The 10,495-nt window shown below is 46.5% G+C and overlaps 1 protein-coding gene across 1 annotated transcript; it reads left to right on the top strand.

Annotated features, from left to right (window-relative positions):
- The first annotated feature begins 5,842 nt into the window (after positions 1 to 5,842).
- On the top strand, positions 5,843 to 7,075 carry LOC141427026 (uncharacterized). The gene is made up of 2 exons (XM_074086251.1): positions 5,843 to 6,799; positions 7,043 to 7,075. The coding sequence occupies exon 1, from the start codon at positions 5,867 to 5,869 to the stop codon at positions 6,773 to 6,775; it is 909 nt and encodes a 302-aa protein (XP_073942352.1). The 5' UTR covers positions 5,843 to 5,866; the 3' UTR covers positions 6,776 to 6,799; positions 7,043 to 7,075.
- Positions 7,076 to 10,495: the final 3,420 nt, after the last annotated feature.

Below are 10,495 nucleotides of genomic sequence, written 5' to 3'. Positions count from 1 at the left end.
TTTTCGTGGCGGCATTACAACAGCAGGGCTACTACAACACTCGAAACTAGAAGTTCGTATCGTACCGTCCCTCTCGCTCTCGTATTAAATATAAGTGTCAGAGGGACCGCACGACACGAACTTCTAGTTTCGAGTTTCGTAGTAGCCCTGCAGCCTGCAATATCAGTAAGCAAACGAGAACGAGGCCGTATAAAATAACTTCGTATTAAATTATTTACTTTTACTGCTTTCCGATCCTCGTTGTGATAATAGCGATTGTTTTGCCTTAATGCAGCGTTTGCCGTCAGCGCGATCTGATAAGCATCGCAGTTTATCATTAAAAAAAACCTGTATTGAACACAGATAGATAATTTAAAGCGCTTTCGGAAAATACTGTAGCACAAATCTTTTGATTTTAACCCTTTTTTCAACTTTATCTCTGAAAATATTATACAGGTTGGAAAAATTGGTGGACGCTAGAGGTAGTCTTAAATCTTTAGTTAGTTAGTTAATTTTACTTAAAGGAAACATTCTTTTATTTTTAAAATAATCAAACTGCATTTAAAGATATTCTAAAACTCACAATTACTCACAAAGCACAGATTAACTTATTTACATTAAAAATATACGTTTAGAAAAATCTCACCTGAGATTAGGGAAGGAGGAGGGGGGGTCGAGCCAAACCTCACCCAATCTCACGTGGGGTGGGGAGAGGATAGTCTCGGCAATATCGCGTTTTTTTTTCATAAATTTATTAGATTCTTAAAAAATATTATTTTTAGATTTAACGTAATGAATGGATGCCCCCTGTGCCCTACGCTTTGTGCATAAGGGTCAATCAACTTTTTAGTGTCCCCGTAACTCAAGAGACATCAGTGACACAATTTCTTTGCTTAAAAAATATTTGCAATGTACTAAAAGCATGCTTAGAATGAGCCATGTAGAAATTGCCTTAAATTAAAACTGTCACAAATCCTAACTTTGGATCTAACTGGATTTGCACCCCATAAAATCATACTTTTAATAGGTGACCCAGGAGACGTTACCATGGCAACCAGCTACACGTTGAATGACCCATAAGCACCTACTTGGCTACGTGATTGCGGCACTAACCTGATGCGGATACCCGATGTAAGCCTGGTCGATGTCCCAGAGCCACGGCTTGTCCCACAGTATGAGGATGCCGAAGACGAAGTTGCAGACGTAGAACGTGCACTTCCACGCGTTCTCGCAGAACTTGACGAGGGTCGTGGGCTTGTCCTGGGATCGGCGCAGGCGCCACCACCGCTCCACTTGCCGCTCCGTCATGTCCACTTTCTTCGCGAGAGCTGCCAGCTGTTGGAAAGAGTAATAGTACATTACTGTAGAGGCCGGCAATCCCCGTTTCTGCGAGGCTTGTATAGTGCTTTACTCAAACATGACATAAAATAACAAAACCAAGAATCAAGTTGGCGGGACGCTAGTCTGATCGCCCTGCTTGTGTGCGCGCGCGTCATGCTGGCTGCTGGCGGCGGGCGGCGCGGGCGGTGTTGCGCAGAGCGCGCGTTGAAACAAAAGACGGTCGCCATTGCCGGCCAGCGGCCTGCAAGGTTGTATGAAATCTCTTTGCAGGCCGCTAGTGACCGCGCGCAGGCTGCCCGAACCGCAGCGCCTGCAGCGCGAATACTTCTCAGCCTATTATTTGTAAACACAACGTCAATATTCATGTGATGTTTGAGAAAACAAAGGTTTGTTTAACGGTGTCAGTCAGCTAATTAGAAAGTCTTGGTGTGTTCGCCTATTATTTTGACTTATGGCCTCTCACACGTCTGCATTGGATCAAATCCAGGATACGGCAGCATAAAGCCGAGTTTAGGATGGCAAGGAAAATTGTGCCGAAAATTTACCGGTTATGAAGATACAGAGTTTTGTATCCTGTAAAATTGCCTAGTTCCCGCAGATTAGCGATAAATGATTTTTTTGCGGACAGAATCGCGGGCAAAAACTATTAATAAAAATATTAAAAATATATTACACTACAGTACCTACCTACTTACATTATTATATTACTATTATATTATTTTTATTGTAATAAAAATTACGATAAAAATGAAGGTAGTTGTGTGCCGGTGTTAGTTTCGTCGGGCAGTCGTGCGAGCAGAGCGGTGGCGCGTGTTGCGGCAGCCGCGAGTCGCGTGCTCCTATGAAGAAGGGCTACGAAATAGCCCGAAACATGACGAGCTAAACTCGATTTAAGACGCGAGTTATCCGTTACAATATCCATAAAAATTACTAATTCCTTTATAAAGCAACATATTTCATAAAGAAATCGTTCAAGTGAGTGTAATTAAAGCGTGATTATAACTTATTCAGAATTAAACATTACGATAATGAATTGATTATTATAGTCATAACATTACTCATTAAGTTGATAACCTACTACGCCTGTACCTTTATACCTAGGTGATACTTGTGGTATCAGTGCAAACTTCCCTTGTCGTACGACTAAGTTAAATAGATACAAAAACCATGGAGTAACTAACAGACAGAGTTAACAAGAGCTATCCAATGAAGGTCTTTTGACAGGTGGCGCTAATATTGATCGCTAGATAGCGTTGGTATTAACTATCCTAAAACAGCTAACAACTCTTTTATCAGCCGCGACATAGTGGAATCATCGATAATATCGATGGAGCTATATTTAAAAAAAATTAGACGATGGCGTTTAGTACCGTGAGATCGTTTGACGTTATATTCTTGCTTGTGATTGGCTCAAATAGTTATGAAACAATCCCAAACTTGACTTGAACAAAATATCAGTTGCCACAGATAAGTTTAATTTGGCAGTAATTTAGTGTCTCGGTGCTTAACGTACCTCCGTCTATACTAACTGTTTTTTTTTTTATTCCTTCATAGAATAAAGCCATGTTAGTTATGAAAATGACTTACTTTATCATAATATTTACCTTAATACTTATTTTCTGTAAGCCGCCATTTTTCAGTTCAGCACAACGACAACGGTCGGTTTGAGACGTATTTTTGACGTTTCCATTTCCTCTCTATTGGTTAGGTAATCTCTCTTTAGGTATTCCGTATTAGAATATCAAACAATTTAGATAATAAACCTTATCGCTACGAACTCATCGTACACTGGTATCGCGAATTACTTTACGTATTTTTTTTTTGGCCACTAACTGTTTTATCAGGCAAAGTTTTGAAGATTACATATTTCTTACAAGACCTAAGTCTTACGCGCTGACGTTCGCGATCGCTTTCACCATCTCTTTCTAACCTCATCTTACACCGTGTGCTAGAAGGAAGTGGTGAACGATTGTGATTCGAAGTGAGTTAGACGTGTTGCAGTGGTAGGACCTTGTGCAAGGTCCGCCCGGATTGCTACAACCATCTTGCTCGCTAATCCTGCCGTGAAGCAGCAGTGCTTGCACTGTTGTGTTTCGGCGTGGAGAGTAAGAACAGCCGGTGAAATTACTGGCACATGAGGTATCCAATCTTAGGCCTCTAGGTTGGCAACGCGTCTGCAATACCCGGTGTTGCAGATGTTTATGGGCGGTGGTGATCTCTTACATCAGAAGACCCACTTGCTCGTTTGCCCTCCAGTCGTATAAAAAAAAAGACAATAAGGCGCCAGCCACACAGAAGAGACGTGGGACGAAAGCGCGTAAAGACGGGGCGGACAAGAGGCGAGGGCGTCTCCGCCTCGTCTCTTCTGTCTGCTTTGGTTCGCGACGTTTCTATATCATTCAGGGCTAATCACCATCTATTGATTAGTGTTAACTGGCGGTTAGGTGTGAATGCCGTCTCTATTTGTTTTGTTCGAATCGACGGAGACGGCATCACATTTAACGTCGGTTACGCTAATCAATGGATGGTGAAAACAGCCCCTTAGTAGGACGATTTAAGGGGACGGCCGCGACTGCGACACGCTCCTATCCCACGTCTCTTTTGTGTGGATTGTGCTTTGCCTTAGGCTCAGGACGCGGAATGGAGCGATGGCCAAATATAGCTTGGATAGGGAGATGTGAGGCTAGCGGCCTATGCCAGCAGTGGGGCATTAATAACAGGCTAAGTATGATAGATGAAGATAAAATATTAGCCGTTGCCGCGACTCGTCTGCGGAAGAATTTCGTTTATCGCTCGCCCTCGGGATTAAGCTTATTTTTTCGGGATAAAAGTTACGACATGTTTACAAACGCGTGTTTCAATCCACAACTGTTGGAATAGCGATTGATAAACTGCTTCATCTACTCATATAAGTAGCATAGTAGCCTTACTAATCTTATCTTATCTCTTATCTTACAGATATTATAAATGTGAAAGTTTGTGAGTGAGTGAGTTGAAGTGAAGTATGTTGCTACTTCTTACCGCTAAGTTGGACAGATTTTGGATGAAATTTTGGCAAAAAGTTAGTTTAATAACCTGATAAAGCCTGCGGGGTCAGGTTTGTCCAGTGTTAGTTTGCGACCGGTCGCCAACTGGATCGGGTCTGCCCCTATATTAATTGCCTGTCCGGCGGTTAACTTGGCGAATGGTCTGGGGTGGAGCTCACAGTTGCAATGACATCCCCGCAAGACTGTTTGGACTCCTTCCCGTGGTTGCCGCCCGTTAACTGCCTGATTCTGCCGTAGGAAGCAGGTAGAACCAAAACAAACAGTCGCATCCTGGAACATCAGCTACCCTCCATCCCATTTATCCCGTACAACCAGCTGCAGGCGATGACGTGGCCTGTCGCCGCGGGCTTCATATCCGAAATAATAGGATATGAAGTGGTAGAATGCCACCTGCGTGTTTGTGCCGTGCGCGGGGACCCGTACGGATGGAGAACGAGATCCTGGTAGGTTGAGCTTGACGGGGGTCGTCGCCCTCAGAAGGCAACACGCCACTTTGGCTCGGGATTCATCTCACACGGGCGGTCGGGACCTAGCCAGTCACGATCAATCGGCTGTCGTATCCAGTAGACTGGATGCGGGCGAGGGTTCTGGGGTGCGGAGGTCGGTAGTCGGCGAGGCACAAACCCAATGCAGTCCACAACAAGCTGCTGCGGGGGAGGCAACGTGCGGACTCATCTGGCAGCCCACTTTGGAACCTATATCCTGCTGGTAGCCCTGGTGGGTCAAACCATCCCCAGTTGAGGGCTCCGTGGAGGGTGGGGAGCCAGCGGGACGAAGAACAACCGAGGATTCATGGACTCCAAAAGTTGTTGTACGAAGAGTAGGGAGGCCGGACCCGTAGGGGATGAGGCAAAAAAGACTGTGGAAAGGTGCGACGTGTCCCTGTCACTGACAGAGACGCGGGAGCCGGACCCAGTTCTAAAAAGGGACCCGTTGGGTTCACTAAGGCGCGTGGCACTGGTGTCAAGGCGCATCGAACGAAGGGCGAAAAGTGCGGTGGCGCTGCTCCCCCAAAAGGTACAGCCCGACCTCTTCCCGAAGGGTCGAAGAGAGGGCGCACAGTTCCCCCTGCAAAGGGGTCGACCTGTGTCGTTGCCGGTAAGGGGAAACGCGTAACTGCGCCTAGTAGCAGGAAGGCGGTGGCCCACACAACAAATCCGGTTCAGCACGAATCCGGCCTCTGGGGAGGGAGCGCAAACACCTACGGGTACGAGCGCGCCTTCCTACGAGGGTTGGACGAAGATGAGCAGGAGGAAGAGGAGGGCGAAGGAAATCCTGAGAGCGTTGGGACCCCTGGAAGACAGCTCGTCTGAAGGTGGAACCCCGGCAGCGCCCACAGGAAATCCTGCACCGCAAAAAAGGCCACTGGCGACAACTGGCGGACCTTCTCAATCTGCTAGAGACTCCAAAAGGACGAAGGTGGCGGAGTCGTATGCGGAGATTTTGGCGGGTGAGAGGGCTGCCATTGTCCGGTGGACTTTCCGGCCGAACGAGTCCTGATGGGGCATGTCGGGGCCATACAGGAGGCTGTGATCACACGCCTGCTGGATGCCCCCGACCCGCTTCCACAGTTGACCTTCGGCAACATCGTGGGAGGGGCACTGCATGTTGGCTGCAATAACGCAGAGTCCTTTGCATGGCTCAGCTCAGCAATTGGGGAGGGTGAAATTGCTGGGATGAGCCTGAAAGTCGTGTACGCCAGGGATCTTCCGAAGCCGGTCAAAATGGCATGGAAGACGAAGATCGTTGGAGTACAGGACAGCAGGACGCTGCTGCGGCTGCTGCAGCGCTTCAACCCGAGGCTGCATACGGAGCAGTGGAAAGTGGTTGACACCATAGTGGCGGAAGCCAGCGCCCGGCGCATCATATTGATGGACCGGGAGTCGGCTGAAGTCATTAAGGAAGCCGGCTACTGTCTACACTCTGGGATCGACGTCAGCTCCTTCAAGCTTCTGGATGACGCGGAGAAGACGCTTGGAGGGGGTGGCGACGATCAGAGTACTGCTCGCGGCAAAGCCAAAGCTAACCCTGGGATAGCTGGTGCTGCTGCCGATGGTGTTGAGGTGAACCCTGAGCACGCCAAGGAAGCTCCCGGTGATGCCAAAGTGGCTCCCGGTGACACCGAGGCTAGTTCTGGTGTAGCCGAGATACACTCGGTTGGTGCCCAGGCGGTCCCAGGCGAAGCTGAGGTGGGGGCGGCGGTGGTGATGGAGGTAGAGGATGTGGGGTCGGACAGTGGGGCTGACGGGGTGCGTGGGGTCGGGGGATCTTCTGTGACCTCGTCTCAGATTTCCCTGGCTGATCTGCGCGCTCTGTCAGAGCTATATCTGGACGGACCCACATCCCCTGCATCTCAAGAGGAGCCGCAGGAAAGGGCTGCTGACCTCAGCATGCCCAAGAAAAATTAAGAGGCCCAACATGGATGGTCTAAGGTGCGTACAAATTAATTTACAACACAATAAGGCTGCTACTGCAATTTTAGCAAAACAGTTAAAAAGTGAGCAATTCGATATCGCCTTGATACAAGAACCTTATGTATATAAAGGAGAAATAAGAGGCTTAGGCGGAACGGGAGGCATATTATTTCACTCCTGTTCCGAAAATAACGATATGAGGACGTGCATATATGTCAGAAACGGCATCAATGCCATGCCCTTGAATGCTTTCTGTTCCAGGGATCTTACAACCATCAAGATCCTAGGGAGGGGAAGGTAAGGCCCTTATTTTCTCATCTGCCTACCTTCCCTATGAAGCGACGGACCCGATCACACCACTACTCCGGAGTCTTGTCGAGAACAGCAGCAAGGCGAACACCGGCCTAATTATTGGCTGTGACGCTAATGCTCACCATGTCATCTGGGGGAGCTCGGACGTCAACAAAAGAGGAGAGAAGTTACTGGATTTTCTGGTGAGCTCTTCTTTACAAATTATGAATAAAGGCAATGACCCAACATTTGTTAACGCAAAAAGAGGTGAGGTTATTGATGTGACGTTGGCTACTAACAATATATGTAGGAACATTACGAAATGGCATGTATCCAATGAAACAACTTTATCGGATCACAGGTATATATGCTTTAGGTACAGAATTAACGAACCAATAAAAACTGTGCTTAAAAGGAACCCTAGGAACACGGACTGGTTGTCTTTTAAGAAAGATCTAAAAGTGGAACTAGGTGACCCTAAAGGTAAGCTCAATTCTATAATAGACATCGAGTTTGAAGCGGACAACATAGTCCGAGCCATCAATAATGCTTGGACTAATAACTGCCCGGAAAAAAAGACTGGGGCAAAGAAAGTCCCATGGTGGAACCCTGATATCGCGAGACTCAGGAAAGAAACCAGGGCGATCTTCAATGATGCAAAGGCTTCAAAAAACTTTGAGACCTATGCAAAAAAGCTCACAGAATACAATAAAGCTGTGAGAAAAGCAAAAAGGAAAGCATGGAAAGACCACTGCGACCAAATAGGTTCAATACCAGAAGGAATGAGGCTCACGAAGGCTCTAGCTACAACCAGATCGGTCCCATTAACTACCATAAAGGGGAAAGATGGGAACGTGACGGAGACAGGCATAGAGACACTAAAAATAATGTATGAGACACATTTCCCAGGCTCTATTATACATCAGAGCAGAACCGATAGTAACTCAATCAGTGCTGCTGAACAAGTGGGCACTACCACAAGGCACAATTGGGATACTGCCAAAAAAGTAGTAGATCACGATAAGTTAAAGTGGGCTTTGTCCACCTTTCGCCCTTATAAAACACCAGGACCAGATGGTGTTTATCCAGTTCTACTACAAGAAGGAGCTAATGTACTTATACCACATCTTAGTAGATTGTACAGAGCATGCCTAGCCTTCGGACACGTACCGCGTGTGTGGAGACAAGTTAAGGTAATCTACCTTCCAAAACCTGGTAAGGCAGATTATAATGATGCCAAATCATATAGGCCAATAAGCCTGTCATCATTCTCCTGAAAACATTGGAAAAATTGGTTGACAGATACATAAGGGACGGACCGCTAAAACGGCATCCACTGCATAAAATGCAATGCGCCTACCAACCGGGGAAGTCGACAGAATCAGCGATACACCTGGTAGTAAGCAAAGCGGAACAGGCAATAGAGAATAAAGAGCTCTGCCTGGCTGCGTTTCTGGACGTGGAAGGAGCATTTGATCGTACAACGTATCATGCCATCAAAACTGCTGCGGATAGACATGGCATTGAACCCACTATCTGCAGATGGATGGAAAGAATGCTCAACAGCAGACTGATAACTTCAACCTTGCTAGGAGAAGAATTATCAGCCACAGCCACAAAAGGATGCCCTCAAGGAGGGGTTTTATCGCCCACGCTATGGAGCTTGGTGATAAACTCGCTACTAGAGGATCTCAACACAGGCCCAGTACAAACAGTGGGTTATGCAGATGACCTAGTAATACTTGTCAATGGGAAATCCCAAACACAGTATCGGGAATCATGAACGTAGCTCTAAACAAAGTAGAGAGGTGGTGCAAAGAATATCACCTCTCCATAAATCCGAGCAAAACGGTGGTAATACCATTTACCAGAAAAAGGGACCTAAAAAGCATACAGACTTTAAGAATGTATGACAGGGAACTAAGACTTTCCAATGAAGTAAAATATCTTGGAATAATCCTTGATAAAGGACTTAACTGGAAAAACAGGTGGAATACACAGTGACCAAAGCGACGAGAGTTTTTGGCATGTGTAGATCCGCATATGGAAAAACATGGGGACTGAACCCAAAAGTACTGAGATGGATCTACACCATAATGGTGAGACCCATCATACTGTATGGGTGCCTCGCCTGGTGGCCTAGGGCACAACTAAGCACATGTAGGAATCTACTGGCAAAAATCCAGAGAATGGCCTGCATGGCTATCACAGGGGCGTTCAAAACAACGCCGACAGCAGCAATGGAAGTCTTACTGGACTTACCACCACTGCATATTGCTATAGAATCCGAAGCGCGGAAGTCGTTGCACAGAATGAAAATGTACGGCCTGTGGAACGATTCCGCTCCAAGGACAAAGCACACTAAAATGGAACAAAACGAATACCTTGATAGTATAATGGCGATGGTTGCGACAAAATGCAACCAAAGTACATATTCCGAAGGAACTTCAAGGTTCATGTTCCCACAAGGGCTGAATGGGCAGAAGGACTGACACTGCGGAAGGCAGTGAAAATTCATGGTACACGGATGGATCTAAAATGAAATCCGGTACAGGAGCCGGCATTCATGCCAAGGACTTTAACAGTAGCGTAAGCATGGGAAATTATGCAACTGTCTTTCAAGCAGAGACGTATGCAATTATCGCCTGTGCACAGGAGAATATAGATAGGAAGGTAAGGGAAAAACCATCTATATACTCAGTGACAGTCAAGCAGCCCTAAAGGCGCTCACATCGCCAAAGGTTGACTCAAGACTGATCTATAATGGAGTACAAGCACTAAACAAGCTTGGCAGACGCAATAGAGTGAGACTGGTTTGGATCCCAGGACACAAAGGCTTCATCGGAAATGAAAAAGCAGATGAGCTAGCAAGGGAAGGGTCAATGAACAAAACATAGGGCCCGAGCCGTATGTGGGACTCTCACAGGGAACCATGAAGAATGCCATAAACGACCATACCAAACTTAAACACCAACAAGAGTGGAAAACACTGGAAGGTCTAAAGCATTCAAAACGATTCATCGAAAATGTCAGCACAAGCTGGACTAAAAAACTCTGGACACTCAGTAGGAAACAACTCCGACATATCGTCGGGGCATTCACAGGTCACTTCAATACTAAACACTAGTAAAGATGGGACTACAGGACAATGAAGTCTGTAGAATATGTGGCGAGGAAGAAAACAATGGAACACATTATGTGTGAATGTGACGCCTCGCCAGATCAAGAATGAGACTCTTTGGCGACGGATACCCGCACCAGGAGACTTTAAGGCACTACCGCTACGTCAAATCATCCAATTTATGGACGAGGTGATAAAGGCAATAGAGTAAGTGCGAAGGAGGGGTAATTACACAAAAGATCCCTACGGGTCGAAGTGTATCCGCAAGGACCCCTAACGATAAGATAAGATAAGATAAGATT

Source organism: Choristoneura fumiferana, chromosome 4, assembly GCF_025370935.1.
Source record: "Choristoneura fumiferana chromosome 4, NRCan_CFum_1, whole genome shotgun sequence".
Taxonomy (NCBI): Eukaryota; Metazoa; Arthropoda; class Insecta; order Lepidoptera; family Tortricidae; genus Choristoneura; species Choristoneura fumiferana.
Note: the sequence above shows the minus strand (reverse complement) of the source record. Positions and strands in the feature narration are given on the sequence as shown.